The sequence below is a fragment of the Seriola dumerili genome, unplaced genomic scaffold, assembly GCF_002260705.1.
Source record: "Seriola dumerili isolate Sdu_G_001 unplaced genomic scaffold, Sdu_1.0 BDQW01000011.1, whole genome shotgun sequence".
In the NCBI taxonomy this organism is placed as follows: Eukaryota; Metazoa; Chordata; class Actinopteri; order Carangiformes; family Carangidae; genus Seriola; species Seriola dumerili.
Window position 1 is genome coordinate 651044 of NW_019174266.1, and position 22067 is coordinate 673110.

The 22067-nt window shown below is 39.6% G+C and overlaps 2 protein-coding genes across 3 annotated transcripts in view; both read right to left on the bottom strand.

Moving 5' to 3' along the window:
• bbox1 (gamma-butyrobetaine hydroxylase 1) overlaps positions 1-13117 on the bottom strand; it is a 34347-nt gene extending 21230 nt beyond the window's left edge. Inside the window, exons 1-3 of one of the 2 annotated variants that reach the window (XM_022748082.1) lie at positions 13039-13117; positions 10228-10690; positions 6043-6157 (exon numbers count right to left, since the gene is read on the bottom strand). In XM_022748082.1, coding sequence (XP_022603803.1) covers positions 6043-6157; positions 10228-10632 — 520 coding nt within the window. In that variant the 5' untranslated portion in view covers positions 10633-10690; positions 13039-13117. Of the gene's footprint in view, positions 1-6042; positions 6158-10227; positions 10691-12737; positions 12848-13038 lie in introns of those variants that run through there. The other variant, XM_022748091.1, reaches the window with a different exon arrangement.
• A 6188-nt stretch (positions 13118-19305) lies between these two features.
• On the bottom strand, positions 19306-21393 carry LOC111224141 (fin bud initiation factor-like). The gene has a single exon (XM_022748561.1). The coding sequence runs from the start codon at positions 21278-21280 to the stop codon at positions 20657-20659; it is 624 nt and encodes a 207-aa protein (XP_022604282.1). The 5' UTR covers positions 21281-21393; the 3' UTR covers positions 19306-20656.
• Between the last annotated feature and the right edge of the window lie 674 nt (positions 21394-22067).

Consider the following 22067-nt stretch of genomic DNA (forward strand, 5'->3'; position numbering starts at 1 on the left):
CTGACTTTAGTGAACATTGTTCCAGTGAGTCAGCGAGTGTTACCCAGTTGTCTTTGATGTATTTTATTAAATGATTCACTCGTCAAGAGTTCCCTGTACTAGACTCTCTCTCCTTTTCTGTTGTTACACACCTTATTCAAATCATGGCTACATATTTACCTGCCACCTTAACTCAATCAGGTATGTTGATCTGGGGCAAAAGGGGTTAGACGTAGACCAAAACCACAAAGTATACACCCACACAGCACCACAACTGATGACTACAGCTACATACCACAATGTAGAGTGTAGTCCAAGAATATAGTGACCTCAGATACAAGAGGTTTTACCACAACACACTCCAAATATAATTAACTTCATTCACAAATAAAAACAATAAAATACCCAATAAAAACTGAAACTTAAGATGAAACGTAGGTGAATGTATTTTAGGGTGTGTTGTCATACACTTTGCATCTTTTTATACCAAAGGTTACTATATTTTTTACACGTTTTAGTGTGCTATGGTACAATCCATTGGACTGAACTGTACTATGAGGCGCTATAACTTATTGTCTAATTCCTGTGTCCAAGGTCAAGAATGAACTTTATAGAATAAATATGTTTCTTATGCATCTAGTGCATCCTTTCACTTTTTTTTTTACTGATGGCTTCATTAACAGCTTACACAGGATAACATTGTGCAGTGTGTCAGCTCTGCTTTTGTTCTGCTACTCAAGTATAAAATTAGCCATGAAGCGAATGAACAGCAAGAACAAAAACAATCCGCAAATTATCATCATAAACAGAAGCAAAAATCTTTAACCTCTTTCATTTCTCAACTCCATGAGGTCAAACTACCACTCAACGTAAAATCACATCAAACTTACAACCTGCGGAGCAGAAAGACATGAGAAGGGAGGGCTGTCCAAGCAGTGGTACTTAATTCTATTAGTACAACTCGATGCAGAAATACCGTGATCCAAGCAAATGACTCAACTTGTTACAAAAATGACATGCCATTATGACTTGTTGAGTGTGAGCAATTCAAACAGTGTACTGAATTTGAGAATGGTTGCAAGGCATTTTGGGAAGTGGACAGACTGCATTTACAAAATACTAATGTGAGGTGGTGGATAAGTGTGAGAAAATACAAACAAACTGTGATCCACGCAGTAGGGCATATTTTTACTTTTCGAAAAATCCATTTAACCTGTTTCACGTCTGTCTTTTAAGTATCAGTGACATGAAATTAGTCATGACTCCCTCCTCGACTAAATAAACATGACAAGCGCAAAATGGGAGGCCTGAGATGATGACATGCTTCAAATATTAAAAGCATCTGGCAGGCGTCTGGGTAAATCGCTGACAGATTTATCGGTGAAAGGAAGAGTCATTGCAGATAAGGATGTGAGTGACACAAGCTTTTGGTGTTCCCAAGAGCATTTCAAAAATCACCACTCTGTAAAGTGACGCGAAAGGTTCAAAGTGCACACACCAGCAAGAAACGGTACTGAACACACCTATGAATGACATGTAGACACTTGTATTAAAGCAGATAGGGAAGTAGGTGATAAAAACACATACATCCGACAGCATGCTTGTCACATAGTAGTTGGCTAATTAAATATTTGACTTAAGATGCTAATTACTTAATTAAACGAGACTAAGAGTCTGTAGCCACACTAGTGGATGAATGAGGATGTGACGCTCATTGAAACAAAAGCCAAACTGGTAGATAAACCAAAAGGACCACCGGTTTTCACAAAGACCACAAATGTCTGCATCAAACTGCAGGGTAATCCATCCAGCAGTTTCCATCCATCGACAGGAAATGTATAACAGTTGCTGTGACGTTACGAATCGCCCTCTGACGACCTCGCAGATGTCGAGATATTTCGCTTGCTTATATATGAAACTTTCGACCTGCTGGTGAGGAACATGAAGGTTTGAATCAAATTACATGGTGATCCATCCATCAGTCAAAACCGCAAATGTCGACCACATGGTGACACTAGAGGAAAAGTCAGGGATCCACCGTATGGGAACCAAGAATGTCTGTGTAATCCATCTAAAGAAGTCAACCTGCTGGTGCTGCTTGATGGGCACCAATAACAGCTGGATTTATCCACTGAGGACTGTGAATGTTTGTACTAAATTTCATGGCAGTTTATCTAATAGATTTTGAGATATTTCAATCTGGACCAAAGCACCGGACTGATCAACCAACAAACAGGCTTTGCCATCCCTGGAGCCACTCCACTACTTTGGTAAAAAAAAAAGAAAAAAAAAGAAAAAGAAATTGGCCTTTTGCAGTTTATGCCTTTTGAAAATTAATTACTCGATTCAAAGACAGGCCCGAAGATGAGGCACAGTTTCCAACAATCTCTGTTCTTTTGCGAAAAAACATGACAAATGTACCAAAAACCTGAACATAAAAACACCGTCAAAAGCTGAAAAAAAAAAATAGTTTCCAACTGCATATTGGGGTATTAGAGATTTAGTAAGAAAATGTCTGTGCGAACTCCTCTGATTCAGACACCAGAAGTGTGAGTTTAAATTCCTGGTTACATGTGCCTACAGGCTCAGGGATTTGTTCGCTCCCAAGGAAGGAAATACTGGTGAGCTTGTGTTTGGTAAGAACATGCAGATCTCTTCTTGACCCTCGCTCTGAAGTAAGTTTTCCATATGGCAGAGGCAGAATGGGGGGGGGGGGTCTGAATGAGACTCTCTCATTTAAGCAGCTGTCAGCCTTCCAGAAGCTCCACTGCCTCACACGGTTTCACATGCTTGAACAAAGACAGTAAACTAGAGATGCTGACGAATCCTGTCTGCTTCCAATACCCTACAGTACATGAAAATAAGGACCTACCTTAAGAACTAAATTCATTTAAAGCTAAAATTTACCGAGAATGATGGAAAGTAACAAACTGGATCCTAAAGCTAAAGTGCCCGCTCCATCGAAAACGTTCCTAAAATGAGCAAGAAGCACTAATTCAATGCATCCTTGTTGATTCCTATATTTGAGACTGTCCTGCCCCTTGAGAACTGGTTCCATGTCTTGCTCCAATAACAACTGCTGCTGAACTACATATTGCGGTTTGAGTTGCGCAACTCCATAGAAACGGTAAAAGCAGAAGAAAAAAACATTACTTCAAACATAAAAACAGGAGGTATCGTACAGGCTGACTAATATCCCCAAAGCTCCAATTATCATATTGACTTCATGGTGTCTTGTGTGCGATACACTTTCACTGTTGAGAACGCTTTTACAGGCAGACTTGGGCCTATAAAATCTAGGTGCACTGCATTAAAAAAAAAAAAAAAAGGAAACAGAAATTCAAACTTTGGACTATGCTTCAGTGAGTCATCGTCATGGAGATGTGAGGAGTGAGAATAAGAGCGAAATCCTCAGAGGTGAAAGCTGTTCATCATCCATCTTTTCAGAGTCTAGACTTTTCCGGTATTTTTCTGCGCAAGGAATTTCAGACTGGCGCTCAGGAGGAAATAATTAAACCCAGAGTGTGTGCGCACACGTCATCTTGTATTGTGTTGTGGTGCATGAGCTTAGCAGTGTCTTCCAGGAGCGCTCCTGGCTCTGTGCTGAGAGTGGCTGAACAAATCTACACTACAAAATGACTGTCTGTAAATTGCTATGAGGGGATTCTGTTTATACTTCAACATGTATGGAGGAATTCTGAAACATACACACACATACATTCACACATTCACACACACACACACTCACACTCTCACACACACTCTCACACACACACACACACACACACACCCTTAATCAGTCTGGAACAGAGCAGGAGCCTCTCAGCCCTGTGGGTCCTTCAGGACCACGTGTGTGTACACAAACCGACTACAGTCCATCCCCCGCTCCGCTGAAGTACCACTACCTTGTTCCACATTTGAACCTACTCCTCTGCTGTCTGGCAGACTGCTGTAAACTGACTTGGGCCATTGTAAATGTACTGTAAAATGAGTTCCAGTCTTGAGAAAAACCTCCTTGCTTAACAACCCTGTTATGTTACAGAGAAAAAATGTGTCGAGAGAAATGTTTAAATCTTTTTTCCCACCCGAGAAAAAGGTTAGCAGAGAAAATACACTCATTCTCATTTACTACATCCACACACGCACAGATCAGAGAGCTGCTGCTTAATTATACAAAGGATGTGAACAACCACTCGTTTCTATTCAAAATATATTTCTTCTTTAAGTTGCCTCTCTCTGAGAAAAGTTGACACTCTTGATTTAGACAGTTCGTGCGGCTCGCTGTTGTCAGCAGAATCTATCTGAACACAATTGTGTTTGTAAAACTAACGAAGAATAATAGATTAAGAGAAAACAATCTCATTTTGCACTAATGTCAGGGTGAAATTAATTTCAGCTGAGAAACGTTCACAAACTCAATCATTAACCAACAATGGAGATTGAACAGCAAAGGATTTGATATCAAAATATAAAAGTGATACAATGAAACACTGAAATGACTTGAGAACAGACATTAGCTGTTGAGCAGGGAAGTACACAATTACTTTCCAATGTGGTTACAGTGGAAGGAAAATATGAAACTTAGGACGTCTTGTGCAATGAATTTCAGTGAATGAGTTACCCTATATTGATGTTTTTGATAAAATTGAGAATCATTGAGAATCTGAATGAGCTGCTCGGATTTGACACAAAGATATACTTATTGTTTTTAGTGACAAAAGTGGAATAATGTGGCAGATGACATTCATAAAGGTATGTGGTCACTGAATGGAAAGCGTCCACCATCAGCTTCAAAAAAGTTTTTTGTACAAGCAGGTAAAAGTCGCTGTTAAAACTCGTTTCTAAAAATCAGAGTTAATCAGAAAGTAATCATCAGTGTAGTCCAATCACTACTTTGTTTGCATTAAGTGTATGTTTTTAACATTTGGGAGGTGTTGAGCACATTCTAGTTTTGAAGTACATCATAAATTGAATTTAACGTTCCACATAAAAATCCCTTGATACACATGGAACATACACTCAGTGGCCATTTCATTAGATACACCTATTTAAGCTACCCTCATTGATATAATCTGGACAAAATAATAGACACAGATCAACAGCAACACTAACTACAGCCACCAAAGTGATTATTAAGTTGAATCATCACCTCTCTGGAAAAGGTGCTGTATTAGACTGCAGTAGCTTTAGCTAGGTGTTCCTAATAAACTGGGTATTTCTCTAGGATAAATTCCTGTAGAGCTCTCTCAGTGGCTGTATCTACATACAGTACAGGGGACCCTCCACAGTAGGGGATGTGGTTATGCCGAGCCGCGCTGCGAGCGGCCGTCAGCACAGCGAGTGTTTTTCCACTGCACGGTGAAGTTGTTTACCTTGATGATGTGTTGGAGGTGTGCTAGTCACAAACCACACTAAGACCCTGTCGCGCCTGCAGCTCTTTTCAGCTCACTGTGGCTGCCTCTGTTTGTACTACTCCTCCCTGCAATATTCAAACGGATCTGCAGACCAGACAGCACAGCAAATATCCATATCTGTTTTTTATTTGACAAACAGCACCGCTAATGAACTGATGATAAACATATTGCGTTCCCAATAATGTTTGGCATTCCTTTGGTTTGCCAGTGGAAAGCAGGTACGGTTCGCATCAGCAGTAACGTAACACAGATCCAATACAGCTGAAAGTGATCAATTAGCAGTAAAATATGACTGACATCTGAAAGTACAAACACAGGACTGAAATTAACCTCTCAACCACAGAGATTCAGGCAGAAGCTACAAAAGCTGAACGGAGAAAGAGACTTTAAAAGATACGACTGAAGACACAGCCGAGGGGAGGAGACTGTCACGGGCTGGATGTGGTCAAACCTGCTGCCAGGCAGGACCACAGCAGCGTGGCTGTCCCTCACTGCGAGACCTGAGTGGGCGCTCGTGTCATCACGGCTCGGTGCTAAAGCAGACTAACCTGGGCCCGTGGTGGTTCCTCCTATACCGGTTCATTACATGTCATTCTAAATGTCAATACTGTCTTATGAATCAAAGCTTCAGTGAGAAATCTGAACTCACCATTGAGAAAAAGCTCTTCTTGCATTGCTTGCCTGGCAGCAGGAGAGAAACAGCGTTTCTTCAGCCACTCTGCATCAAACACGCTGGTGTGCTGGTCGGGCCACACGATGGACACCTGAGAGACAAAAAGCATATTGATCCAATATGGCCAAAATGTTTTAGAAAGTCTTTTTCCATGCGTTAATATGTTGTGAGAAGCCACCAACTGAAAGTGCACTGGGGACAGGGGACTCTATCTGGATTTTCATATTTCACTTGTTTGCAGACAGAGGATTGGTCTGCCCCTTGAAGGTTAAGCTTTTGATTCATAAACCTGAGAAAGAAATACATAAAAAAATGTCTTAATAAAAAAAGCAGATGGTGAAAATAGTACATTTTCATTAGAAAAACAAAGGAAATATCTACGGGAGCTTTTGGCCGATGCCGCCATTAAATCACATCATTTTTCGATAGCTAGATGAAAGCATTGTTGTACTTAAAAACAACCATTTACTACAGTAGTCTGTCCAGTAAATCTTGGTACAGGAAACAATAGAGCAGACTTATTGCATTTTACCTTTGATTAACAAAAGCACAGGCACACGACAGCTTGGCAGCACTGTCATGTCAAAGCAATCAGTTTCTATCTGCGTCCCACTTCAGGGGCTGAATCCTCTGAAGGACACGGCTCATAAAGGTGATTTCCTCCGGAGGACTTAAAGGTCGGGATGAACATGTGCTTCAGCCAGAATTAGATCATCTATCCGTACAGAACCTCACGGTGTAACACCAGAAAGTCGCCCTCAAGTTTAATGATACCTAACTTCAGTATGAGTTATGTTAACTTCAGTACACAACAATGAACAAAAACTGCCCGGTAATGTCAAAAATGTGTAGGGGAAACGTAACAGCGGTAATAATAGAAGCGTCATATTATATCAGTCTTATAACAGTAATGGTGTGTTCAGTTGAAAAATAGTGTAATGAGATGCTGGCTGCAACTAATGATTGTTTTCATTACCAATTAATCTGCTGATTATTTTCTCGACTGATTAATTGTTTGGTCTTTAAACCATCAGAAAACAGCTTGTGAACACCAGTAAATAAAATTCTGTTGAGCACAAGGCAACATCAACAAATGTCTTGTCTTGTTTATACGGCCCAAAAGCCTGCAAAAGGAAGATTTATATTCGTTTTGGAGAATTACAGCTCTCACGCAATTAAAGGGCTGGAAAAAGTTGGAAACTCCCAGGGTAAACAAGCGGTTAGAAACAGTAGAAGAAATATATATAATATGGAAAAGATAACTTACAAAATCAATAGCAACGAAAAGAAGCTGGAAAAAGAGACAGGCCCTCTTCAAATTAAGCAAAGCTAGTTGACTAATTATACAACAAATGTCCATGAAACATCAGACGGATCATGTTTGACAAGATGATTTAAGTAGTATACATGAAACGGTAACATAAAATTAAATATTAAAGCTTTTTATTTATTAAATACATTTATCTTTTTAATTATTTCTTCTTTTTTCCCCCATACACAGCTGAGCTGTGTGTAGGTGCATTAGTTACTATAAAAGGCAAAGAAAAGCAGTCAACTCAACAAAAGCAGAACTATCACATTTTTAGCATTTTTGCTTGAAAAATGACTTAAAGACTAATTCTCTTGATCTATGATTATTGAAATACACTGAAAAGAAAAAAAGTATGTGAACCCTTTTGGAGTGACCTAGTTTTCTGCATTGATTGGTTATAAAATGTGATCTGTTCTTCATCTGAATAACAAATGTAGACAACCACAGTGTCCCTAAGCCAATATCACATAAATAATTATATTCTTACTTTCCTGAACACACCCGTTAAACATTCACAGTGCTGGTGGAAAAAGTAAGAGAACTCTTGGATTTAATGGCTGGCCGAGCCCCATTTGGCACCAAATAACCTCAAACCAGCTCTTCCAGTAGCTGCTGATCAGACCTGCACAATGTTCAGTTTTGGACCAGTCTTCCTACAGAGCTGCTTCAGCTCAGATATATTCTCAGGATGTCTGGTGTGTGTGATGTCTGGCTCTCTTCAGGTGACTCCGCAGCATCTCTACTGGATTAAGGTCTGGGCTCTGACTCCAAAAGGCAGATTTTCTTTGTCTGAAGTCTTCCTGTAGTGGATTAACTTTGATGTTTAGGGTCATTGTCACAGCTGCATCACCCAGCTTCTCCTGAGCGTCAGCAGGTGGACAGCCACCTTGCCGTTATCCTGTTAGATAACCAGATAAACCTGGGAATTTATTTTCCCCTCGACGATGATGAGCTGTTCAGGTCCAGAGGCAGCAAAGCCTCAGCTCTGGGATGATTGCTTCCGTTCTTCCCCAATAACTCAACAATAGTTTAATCAGTCCACAAAACATTTTCCCAGCAGTATTGTGGAGAGTCAAGTTGCTCTTTGGTAAACTCCAGGGGTGAAGTGATGTATATTTGGAGAACAGTGGCGTCCCCTGTGGAGTCCATGGCAGGACAACATGCTCAATGCAACCATGCACCATGACTTGTGTTTGGCAGACTAGTGAACAGAGGTGTTAACCAGCTACAGTGATTCCTTTAAGCCTTTAGCTGTTATTGTGTTCTCTGTGTTGGCCTTTTGGAGCCATCCGAGCCGAGCTGGAGGTTCATTTCAAAGAGTTCACTTACTTTTCTTTTGCAGAATAATTTGCTGTCGATTGACGAGTCAGTAGACTAACTAACATTGCAGCTAAATGTGATGTAATTAAATCTGACAGCAGTGAGTCAAACTTTATCTCAGTCACTTAAATTTGTTTAGGGAACTTCCTGAAGAACCTTTTATGCTATTTCACTCTTTAATTTAGATTTGGGTGGACAAGACTGTCAATACCAGAACACCAGGATTTCAAATTAGACAAATCTATGGGGACCCAGTGAGAAGAGATGGGATGTCACACCGCTTGGACTGATAAAGTTACTGTGAAATCATACCTGGGGCCTCATTTATCAACCGTGCGTATACACAGTTTTGTGCTTAAACCACTGTGCACAGAATCCAATTCATCAATTTCAGCTTGTGCTTAAGAATGACTAGACTTACCAATAAATTCCCAGTGGTGGACTGGAATAATCGCAGACATATCGATTCCTAAATTACATTTAGACAAACGCCACCTCTGCCATCAATAATGGACTGTACACTGTAAACTTTCATTCCTGCATATCCTTTTATATATTTGGAAAACAAGATAATTATTTCTTTCAGAGGAAATGATCTCATTAATGCATCAGCGAGCTGATGTGGGAGGATCTGTCAAAAACATTCAATTGTTATCTGTCTGCATTAACAATGATCTGTTACACTTCTGTATCAATAATTGAATTGAGAAGTATTTAATGTTTATTTCCTGTTATGTTTAAACTCTTAAAACAATTCGTAATCTAGTGGTGCTGAGCCAAATAGCTATTATGTGTTCTGCAAATCTTTTATTTGCCGATCACGTAAAGTGATTCATGCATTAATCCACATATTTACTTTTCATTTATCTTATCAAAACACTGTGGAAGTGTCAAACAGTGATCAACTTGGCTGAACAGATTTTTATTTGCATTATTAGAGCAAAGTTTGACATTACTCTAGTACTTTAGTGTGGTGACAAATGTAAATAGATGGAATATGGAACGGGTTAGATTTATCACCGTTCACTGCGTGAAGTTGTGCATGCGCAACTTTGATAAACACAAATTTTAGAGTTTGTAAACACAGTTTCCTCGCACAAATGTTTCCACACACATGCTTTGATAAATGAGGCCCCTGGTGCAGCTCCTAAAATCACCAATTTCATTGCTTAGATCTAAAGATGCAGCACCATTGCTTGACATACTTGCACACCAGAGGCAAACAGAACAAGCAGCAGAAGCAGGTTTTAGTTCTTAAATAAATCCCACGATTAGCCTTATTTTCTAACTCCCACTTATTGTAAAGTGAATATGAAAGTTAATGCACCCAAAACGTCCATTTTTACCATCCAATAGAGTTGTAAAACCACAGAACTACAGTGGGAAGTTGATGAGGGCTCTGTAAGATTTATGGGACATTTACACAGCCGGTTTGGGCAATAATTTAAACATTCATCTTTTTCTCTTAATATAAAGCATCCAGACTGTGTGTATGAACCCAAAGAAGTCATATAATGCCAGCGGCCTACCTTGTTGTCATTGGTGACCTCCACAACGTCGACCCCTGTGTGGATATCGAGATCAGACATCAACAGTTTCCGGGCCTGAGCTGACTGCAGGGTACACAGCGGACACTGGCAGTTGTCTCTGAGCCAGGTGAATGGATACAGACTGTGGCCTCCATCCTCCCACTCCACCTCCATCAGCCTCTCCTCATCCAGAGCCCGGACGTGCCTCACTGACTGGCGGGCCACAGGGAGGGAGGCAGACCCCAGTGTCTGCTGACCACGAAGCTGAACCGAAGTCAGACAAGAGGGTAGCGGACCTGCAGCCTGCCCTGGACGAGGACAAGCCCTCAGAGCCTGGCAGGCCATGGCAGAGGTCCTCCTCTGCAGGGCGGGCAGGGCGAAACGTGCAAATGTACTTCTCCACATTTCTGAATGGTTACCTCCAGATCTATGTCTATGCCTCCAGATCAGAAAGGGCCACCAACTAGAAAGGGAAGGAATAAAATGAAAACAATGGGAAGATAGAGAACCATGAATATCTGCCTTTCAATTGATGCGTTTACAAACCAGGGGTGGATAATGAACCAAATTTATCAAGTTACCAACATAAGGAGTCTCCTGGCAAGCTAAATATACTTATGTTACAATTGTTAACAAATACATTGTCTCATTGCCATATAATTAAACAAAGAAAATAATGAACCAATGTGAGGATGGTTAAATAATACACTAAAAAGCATAAGAAACATTTTTTGTGACCTAAATTTTAAGTAATATCTGTTAAACATCCCATTTAAGAAGCAAAAATAACAGTGCAACATTTGTTTTTGAGCAATGCCAAAAACTCTTTGGATACAACTCAAAATGTGAGATTTTTCAGAGGATCTTTGGGAATTACCAGTCATTGGGAAGGACTGGTAACTGTGCCAACCAGAGGTATTTTCTAAGCTTGGTCAGCTGACTGTGTGTTGGTAAGATCTGGGCAAAGCTGAAGTGAAAAACAGCAGTGATCTGTGGTCCAGAATCCTCTGCCAGGCACATCAGTAACCTCAAAATATGTCAACGAGAGCTGCAACTGATGATTATCTTCATGAGTTATCAAATCTGCTCAAAATTCCCATCATGCAAAGCCCAAAGTGATGTTGTTAAATGTCTTGTTTTTGTCCAACCAACAGTCCAAAACCGAAAGATATTTAATTTGATATGTTAAAACAAGGGAAAGAAAATATTTGTAAACATTCAAGAACTTGGACTGTCAAATGTTAAGCAAACGAATAAGACAATTGCCACTCAAGTAATTGATTAATCACTCTAGCTCTTTAATTTCACAACAATAGCTGATTGATTTTAGTTGAGTTGTTATTGATTTCAGTATGCCAGTGTGACCATCTGTTTGCTTTGCTCTAAGGACAAGGGTTTCAGCAGGGGTTAAAAGTTAACTTTAAGACTATTTTAATACCACAGTGAATGGAATTTAATGCCTCTTTCACAAACATGCAGCAGCATGAAAAGGCATGAGAGTATGATTCAAATAAAAATAAAAAAAAAACAAGAATCAGAATTCCATAGCACATTTTTTCAGTTCTTCCCAGCTACATATACCAATAATTTCTACATATATAGCATATACAATACGCACCTGTCTGTCTGATCTCTTCTTAATGCCATTCTAGTGTAAGTGATCAACCTTTGATGCAAAAATGTAGTCAACATTTTATCTGAAGCTAATATGAGGCGGCAGATGTTAGACAAATCAAATGGACATCTTCTGAAATTCAAGTCTTTTGAGTACAAATCAAATTGTTTAGGCCTACTAAAAAGACTAACTCTGGAAGATATCCACTTGAGTTGAGTAACTCAGCAAGCTGAAGTCTCACATCAGCTTCAGATAAACTTTTGATTTTGCCCACTTCCCCTCCATTAGCGCATTATGAAGGGATCTTTTAATGGCCACTATATGAACAAGCAGAAGCACAATCTGGCATCATGCAAACTTCTCCTCGCTCTAGACTATACAAGAAGTGATTCAACACCAGTGTCAGATAAATGACCCGTCACCAACACTCAATTAAATCAGGGTAGCACTCCAGAAATATTGTTAATGTAAATTAAACAGCTGGAAAAGAGATTATTTGTGCTGTTCCTCAAAGTAATATGATGAACTGCTAATTGGAAAGCAACATAGAAATGATTAAGTTTGGTAGTGCCCATAGAAAGTGTTGCAGTTGTATTATGTTCCTATACAGCACATGCCTCAGAAACTGTTAAATAAAACTGTCATTTTAAATAAAAGTACTTTATGTAGACGACTTGTAAGTAGTCAATCAAAGTTGAAACATAAAATGTGTGCAGTGTAATGGTTTAGTGGTAATATACCTGCAATAAAAATGTCAACATTTAACTCAGACATCACTAACAAAAGGATGGATTTGAGTTTGATTAGCAAACAACAGCATCCACTGAATACAACCTGCCGTTTGTAGAAAAAAAACAAAAAAAACTAGACAAAGAGTGTGTGAACCCGGAGCTACCTGTCCTGTTTCTTCGTTTGGTTCACTTCAGTTGAAGACAACTGCTAAATACAACATTTAACCGTTAACCGTTAGCTCTGAAGAAGCCGCTAACTCGGTTGTTAGCTAACTAGCTTGTTAACAAACAACAAACATACACACACACACACACACCCCCGCCCCGGATCTTCCAGGATACATCCTAGTTTCAGTTTGTAAGCTAACACAGAAGCTAACCAGTCGGCTTTATTTAAAGTTTATGTATTAAAGTGCCCTCAAAATGGAGTAAAAACTCGAGTGTCTGCCACTAACAGACGTTTACCTGCAATACTTTGACGACGGCTTCTCTTCACAACGAGCGGCTCGTCAGTGAACACAAATGCCGGCTGTCAGTGTGCGAGAGAGAGGAAGTAGGTGAAAGGTTGACCGGGAGGCTGTGCTGCATGACATAATCACTGAAAGTGCATGAACGTTGCCCCACTTTTTCAGTCCCCACACAGACAGCTCAGACCTGAGCCAGCATGGATTGTGTTTTCATAAACAAATAGTGACTTAAGTACAGAAGCCCCACCCTACAGAGTGGCTAATGTAGGAAAACTTTAAGAGCATTTCTACTTTGTTAGGGTTAGTGTGTTGAAACATTTTACAGGTCAGTGGCTGCTCGTGAGTCACAATCATACAGAAGAGGATTAATGGCCGCATGTGATTCTTTTTTAGTTCCCGAGAAAAAAAGTCAGAACTCTGAGTTTAAAATCAGAATGCTGAGGAATAAAAGTCAGAATTCTGAATTTAAAATCAGAATCCTTTAAACTCAGATTTCAGACTTTTTTTCTCTCAAAATTCTGACTTTTTACTTTAAAATCTGAATTCTGAGAAAAAAAAATCAGAATTCTTTCAACTCAGAATTCTGACTTTAAACTCAAAAATCTGACTTTAAAATCAGACTTCTGAGATTAAAGTCAGAATAAATGTACAATCACAACCACCAAGTGTCTCTGTGGGCACAGGTTTATGGTTTTTGGAGTCTACAGTCAGGCTTAATCCCTGCAACACTTTTTGGCGGAGAGTTGAGCTAAACTCATGTTAGCCAGTACTAACAATTCTAACATGCAGATGTTCAGCAGGATAATGTTTATTGTGATAGCATGATAATTGACACTAAACACAAAGTACATCTGAGGCTGATGGGCATGTCAGTAGCTCTGCAGGTATTTGGACATGAATGTCTGTACCAAATTTCACTGCAATCCATCCAATAGTTGGCCATAAATGTTAACCTCATCATTGCAGGAAAAGTCGTGTGAGAACCATGCATGTTTGTACAAAGATTTCCCAGCTACTTCTACTGTTTGAGATGTACTTTTTTGAATTGTTAATTGTTTGAGATGTTCATCACCCGTGGGTTGGTTGGATGGTTAACCACACCTGTCATCATGAGCCCGTCAGCCTGCAGTGTTCATTTTCAAGCATTTTAAGCAGATCCAACTGGGACAGAAACATGGTCTCTTTGAATAAATTTTGTGGCTTGGAGTCAGCACTCAAGCATTAATTTATTTCATTGATACAAAAGTTGAGATATTTCACTACACGTCACATTTTGACTTCTGTTGGTGCTAGGGGAAAAATTGGAATCAGCAAAGTGGAGCCCACACACATGCCTGTACAAAATTAATGGCAATTGAACAATGCTAGCAGATCATTTTAGCATGCTATCAGTTGCTAATCAGCACCTTAACATAAGGTACAGCTGAGGTGACCCTAACCCTAACCTGCCATAATATAAAAGTCTGGCCTGCTGGTCTTCCCTTCATCTGACAGCTCACAACAGTTGTATTGTATGATTACAGATTATCCAAATTATTACAGAAACATCCAGGTTTGCTTGCTTTTTGGTTATTTCTGGTATTATTATGCGCCATTTTGAATATATTGAAGCTTTCAAGTCTGACTTTCCCCACTGTTTAAAAGTCAGATACTCCTAATTATGATATCTCTGATACGAGTACCTTAGAATTTCAAGCCATTCATGTCAACCCAATGATTGCTATTTTACTCTGAACGAAAAATGTCACGCTATAGAAAAGGTCAGGGGATCCCCACAGTCAGTAGGATTCATCCTCTGGGGGGCATGAATGTCAGGACAGCATTTCATGTCAATCCATCTGATAGTTGTTGACATATTTCAGTCTGGAGGAAAAGGGTGGACCCACCCACTGAAGTCACCATTCCTGGAACCATACTGCTAGGGTGCTGCAAAGGTAATGCAAAGGTCATATAGACTCTTTAACTGTACTATACCTGAAGCAATTAGTCGATTAATCAATTAGTTTAACAACAGAAAATGATTTTACCATTTTGATTATTAATTTATCTGGTTAAAAATCCCAAACATTCACTGGTTCCAGCTTTTAAATGGGATGATTTCCTGCTTTTCTTTGTGATATACAACAGTAAATTGAATATCTCTGGGTTTTGGATTGATGGTTAAATAAAACAAGGAATTTAAGGCCACAACCTTGGGCTCTGGGAAATTACATTGGACTTTTTTGTTCTCCTGACATTTTATAGACCAAGCGATTGACGATTAGGAAACTAATCGACACATTAATCAGTAAAGAAAAAAAGTTTCTGTGTTCAGCCATACCTCTTTCAGTTTAATACTCTCTACGTCCTTCGCAGGTTCAGGGAAGATGAACACCACCCAGCCGATGTGCAGCACAGTCTTCAGTCCAAGTGGCACCTACTTACAACTGAGTTTGGATTTTAAAAGCTTCATTTTGCAATTATTAACCAGTATCACGCAAGGTCACCCAATTTTATAACATAACAGTGACAGACCTGAGTCTCAAAGGGTAAGTGATGATTACAACTCAGTCACCTTTGCGACTGACATCAGTGCCCACGTGTCAGCTCACAACAACAACAGTAACACTGATACTGTAGTTGTATCGTGCAATGGACTTTGTGGCATTGGTTCAAACATACAGTCAACTTTCATGAAATCCAAGGACACACAGAGCATCGTAAAACATTAAATGATGAATGGATTCTAACCTTGTACAGATAAAAATACAATATGTGTATGTATATGTTTGTATGTATGTATATATACATACAGAGGGATGACAAATTAAAGGAAACTGACGCCAGAACAGCTTTGCTTTGATTCTACAAGTCTCGCAAAAGACCTTAGCGGCCAAATTAAGGAAGAAGACTAAAGGTTCCTCTGACTCTGTCTTAACTGCAACATGGCTGAGGTTAATGGGATAAAAGGAACACATTGGAAACCCTTAACAATGAAAAACTGATTCTACATAACAGGTTTGACTGACAGTCATTTTATAATTAGTCCAACCGATTAGAGTCGGATCACTCCACTTGATGATCGCTCTACAGTTTTACGCCACGTTATCTTTCTGCTCAGTTGTAGTTATAGTCACTGACTGACTGCTAAACAGAGTGAAGTTCCCATCAAAACAACAGGAGGATGTGATTAACTTCTTTAATGTTGCGGCTAACAGGTATCACAAGCTGATACCAGCAAACAAACAGTCCCAATGGAAACAGTAGAATTCTAGCGCTGTAAAATCTCTTTCACTGCTGCAAAATGACTTAACTAAGAGACTCTGTGCAATACCCTTAGGTAACTCCCTTAGCTAAGGAGAAATTAAACCTTAAGTGTCATACTTATGTAGGAAACTCATCAGTACTCATCAAACCATTCAGTAACGCCTCGTGCTCGACGGATGAATGGCATTGTCATCAGACACAATATTGTGTTCAACGTCAGCCTGTAACTGATACTTAAACTTGCATCATAAATTCACTGAACAGATTTATCTAAATATACCAAAGGTCAACCTGAGTTGCAGGGAGTTCACATTATGCAACACTTGACAAAGTAAACTGCAATATAAAATACAATGTAGAATAATGTATGTCCTCTAAGGGGCAATACTTAAAGCAGAAGTCTCATGATAGTTGTGCTCATGCATGTTACATTTATAGTTTTTCCTCTACATTTTGCCAATAATCTGTTGAAGTAAATGAGAAAACCAGGGGCTTTCCCCTCTCGTGGAAACATTGTAGGGTAAAGGTTCTGCGGCTGTATGTTCTGTATGTTGCCTCATCATGAGTGTAATCTGTGGGCTCAAAGTATGTACAGACTGTGTTTAACAACAAGTGAAACTGTGCCACTGTACTTCATAATGTTACATAACTGAAATCCGTTGGCACTTTTCGGCACAGTATGGAGTGATAATTCCTTTTTACTCAAATCCTCAAACTGTTTACTAAACCTTCCTCATGATCATCAGAGGTTGAAGTTATATATATATATATAAAAGTTGTTTTCAGCAGACTGGAGTGGAACACCGGAAAAAAAACAAGCTGTTTGTGTGACCCACCGCACCACTCAAAATACCATCCACACGACAGCCTTACATCTCTGTGCCTCATAAATACCAACGAGCAGCTTCTTCCTTCAGAGCACTGATAATTATGGGGCCGCTGCCTGTGTATAATTTACAGCAGAAAAAAAAAAGCTTGTGAAGTAAACGTGGAGGGGAACTTTGTAATTTTGAAGCACGTGGCGATACAGCGTGCAGTCCCAGTGGTTATGGGTCTGCTAAACACCACAAAGTCCAGGGACATCCAGGATGCAGCTCCACCGGGATCCCTATAGCGACATAAGGAATGGTTTAGTCTCATTTCTACATCATTAACTACTAGAAGAGATCAACAAAGGTGGAAGGGATGATTGTTTTGACCCAAAATTGCCCTCTTGACCCAACCGCAACAGATCTTAAAAAGGAATATCTCAGAAAATTGATCATTTCTGCCATTAAAAAAAACAAAAACATGCTCTTGTAACAACACTACTTCAAACACAACCTCTTTATTTGAGAAGACACAACACAATCCGTTAAAAATGTTGTCACACAGATCAGTGTTTAACATTGAAGTCCACGAGTGCTGCCTGCAGTCTTATACGTCACATATATCTTAAAGGTAAACAAGAATAGATATATGCTGCTCTATTTCAAAACTTTATATAAACAATGAATACATATTAAGGTGTTCTGTAATAAAGATATTGGCACTCACAGTATTTACTTACTTCTAATAATACACTGTACATTTTACAAGATTATACTGTCTGTGCAGTGCAGCACAGTAAAGGCCTTGCATTTTAAACCATGTCACAACCTTTAGCACCGGAAAAGTAAAGAATTGTGCAAAGTCTGCTAGCCTATAAAGCGAAAAATAAAAATAAAAATAAAAAAAAACAATAGATAGGTGTCCACATGTAAACATTCTTTGATAGTCTTAGAAACATTCTTTGGAGCCTCAGAGGAGAACAGCGATAACAGTTGCCCATGTGAGGAGCCTTAAACCAAGCTACTACATGAGGTTCACCCTGTCAGCTGCATATGAAGAGTTTTCCAAAGCTCATTTATTCAACTTTCAAAATCGAACCAGACACATAGCGTTCATTATAGAATATTGACACTGACACATAAGCTGTTTAAAGTGTCCAAAATTTTACTTAGTGCTCGAGAAAAGCTGCTAAGCCGCTAAACCAGTTTTTGGAAAACCCTTCATGCTGTAGTCAAACATGAGACTACAGTACTTATGTTTTGAAAACTCTCACTTATTTGATTGGCTGACTGTTTGAAGCCGTTGTTTTACGCACACACACATGCATGCTTGCACACACACACACACACACACACACACGTACTCAAACACACATACACACACACAATCCTGTGATTGTTAACAGATAAATTCAATGCGCTAGACCAAAAATGACCATATATGATTAAAAGAGGCATTCTTTGTTATAGATAATATTTACTGGGAAAATATTACTGTGATTTGCATTCAGTCATGTTTAGTGTGGTGATGTAACTATTACAGGATGTTTTTATGGTGTGTCTAATGTCCAGTGGAGGCCAATATCACATACACACTGTCAGATGATATAACTGTGGAAGCAAATTAAGATCTTTGGTGTCACACTCTGCTCAGACTTGACTTACCACTTACTTTCTTAGCAATGAAGACAGTTTGAATTTACTTGTATGCCCAGGTTTTGAGATATCCTTCTGAGATTTCAATGTTACAACATAAAAAAATCTGTTTTTTATAAATTCAGAACAAACGTCACTTTCCACAAACCTTGTCCCCAACAATTAAAGGTCCCATATTTTACACTTTTCTGGTGTTTTATTTGACATTTTGATATTCTTCAGAAGATATATTTGTTGTTTAAAGAACCAAAAACCATCTCCTCTCTCAGGCTTCTCTCTGGAGCTCTAGTAACAACAGGTCGGTGAGCCAATCAGAGGGGAGAGAGAGGAGGCTCTGATCCTCTCTTCTGATTGGCTCACTCTTTTTTGAGTTATCAAATAAAAATATAGCTGATTTCAGGAAAACACTCAGAGAAACCAAATCCTGCAAGACTGGATGGTGGGTGCAGGTGGGTGGGGCTTGGGGAATGGCTGAGTGTGGTGAATGTTTCGTTGTGACATCACAAAGTTCCAGAAGTCCTGATGGCTGGTTTTAAGGCTCAGTTTCTGAATACAGGCTGTGTGTCTGCTTTATAATCAAACAACACATGGACATCTACCTTTACACAATATGGGACCTTTAATAGGAAGTAGACCTTGAGTTGGAGCTGCTCTGTCAAAATGCTGTTTTCAATATTTTGCAGTTCCAGCGTGTTCTGTGGATTAATCTGAGAAACAAAATTATGTTCACCTTCATTGTACCTCTTGGTTGGCACCAGAAATTTCACACAGACATGGTCATATGAAACTGTTAGGGGCCCAGGGCAAAAATTAGCTCACACAGCCTGTGCAGCATGTATACAATGGTGCCCCTAAGTTCCAATCAAGTACAGACTATACAGAAGACTTTACATAAAAGCTTCATTATATGACCAGAAACCAGCTGCTATGGTGGAAAAACTGGACTGGACCCAACTTCATTTAGGAATATGGCCAACATGAGCACAACCTAAATTTAAATAACTAAACATGATTTTGACCATGATATCAGGTAATAATGCAGGACCTTTCTTTAATTGTCATTGTACTTTAGGGGTGCACATTCGCAAATAACCAAATTACCAAAAAACAATTCAAACAGTAAATGTGGGACCTTATGGTGCCCCTGGGGGTCTGGGGAAGTTGGGGCAGTTGCCTTTTTTGCCTGGTTGGTAATCCATCTTTGAAATCAGATATCACTAAACCTGGGCAAAATACGTGTTTTTTTTATATTTGAAGTGAAAAGAAGTAAATAAACCCCCTGCAGCAAACACAACACAAAACCAGGAAACAAAAATAAGCCTCAAAACTTCATGAAACACATTAACCTGTAAAGAGAGTCTAATTTTGACATCTGTTTGCAGCAGTGGTTGTATGTACTTATTTCACTTTTTAAAAAATGTAATTACTCATTTATTTTTAACATTTGAAGCTTTTATATCCCTGATAGGAATTTTCACTCCTGCCTCTGCCTCATGGTCACACTCAACCATAAAACTTACAAAGAAAATAAAATAGGGTAATTATTTATTTTATAGGCCGTAAATTCCAATTTAGTTCCAAATGACTTTCTAAGAAGTTTCCTGGAAAGAACCATGTAATTTGGTGCTAATTAATTAATTATAATTCCCCATACATGAAGAATAAAGTTTCCAATAATAAAATGAACAAGTAATAAATATCAACTGGGGTTTCAATGGAGCAATTCCCTGTATAATAAACTCCACACAACTAATTAAACTAACTAAAATGACTCTCAGTTTTTCCTGTAATTAGTACAAAACTACGCGGTTCTTTCTAGGAAATGTTTAATAAATTATTAGGACCAGTAAAATAAAGCGTTACCTAATATAGTACTGTAATGAGACTTGTAGGAACTATTTTCCCTCAGAACTTCATGTACTCGTTCTTCAGTCTGCTCAGTCTCGTGCCGTGGCTGCGGATGATCAGAGACAGGAGCTCGTGCTTGTCCTTCAGTCCCAGAGAAATGTCCAACGTCTCCTTCAGGACGTCCCGGGTGTGCACTATCATGTTCAGAAAGTCGTCGTTGAGCCGGTGCTCCTCCTTCAGCTCACTCTCCTGGCTCTGCTTGAATTTCACCTCCAGCTCCAGCAGCGATTTCTCCGAGTTTGTAAACGCCTCGCTGATCTGAGCCGTCTCCCTCCGCAAGTACTTCCCGTAGCTGTCCTCTCCGTCCAGGTCGTAGGAGATGCTTTTCCCGATCCCCTCCAGCACCCGGGCCGAGTCCTCGATCTGCCTCTTGATGATGGTGAAGTCATCGCGTATGACGGCGTCCTGGTCCTCGTCGAGACCGCACTTTCGCTCGTCGGTCATTTTAAAAAGCATCTGGCATTTTTCCGGGTCGTCGTTTTCCTCGTAGTCTCCGTCCGGCACGAAGTAGTGATGAAAAGTGCCGTTAGACATCTCCGGGTGTAAAGGTCCGCGGAAAAAGGCTCCGCACATCGGCAGCGATAACATCCCGGCACACAGGAGCAAGTGAAGAAAAGCCATGATGCCCACTTGTCCCAAAAAAAATAAATAAAAAAAAATAAAAAATATTGGAAATATTAAGAGATTATTTCAGTTGAAGATGGGACTATTTAACTCCAACCCGGCGTAGAAACACAAACATTTCAGTCAGGTTTAAACGTCCAAACTGCGCAGTTAGTTGAAGCTTTCACGTCCGACCTCCTCAATATCCTCGTTGTACAAACAGACACAACAGATTTGTGGCGTGAAAAAAAAAAAAAAAAAAAAAAAGTTTTAACAACCTCACTTCTCCTCCTTCAATCGAGCCTGCCAACTTCCATCACTGTCGGTGGAGAAGAACAGGAAAAGCAATGTATGAAAAGTTTGGGAGGTTTCGGCGTGGAACACACTGTTGTACTCCTGACTTCACTCGGTGCCTCAAACGCAACATCTGGATGTCTCAAGTGCCGCGCTCCGGTTTTTGGCTAATAATACCTTCTGTGCTACTCCTCAAATTACAAGCCCCTCCGTCACTTAAAAGGCTGCATTCAGCTCGGACCGGGATACCAGAGGGGGGGGGGGGCAAGCTGTTAAACCGGGGAAAGACCAAGTTCGTGTTAATTCACATAACCGTGACAAGTTGGCGTTGGATAGTTCAAAAAGTTATATTACACTGCTGAGAAATACACAAGTGCCCACTTATAACTTGAAATGTAACCCAACACACCAGTCCTGTAATTATAGTCCAGCAGTACGTGTATGGATTTACGTAGTAGTAGTACGTTTGTGGATTCAATTGTAATTTCTGAGACATTTGTGGTGTTATTGT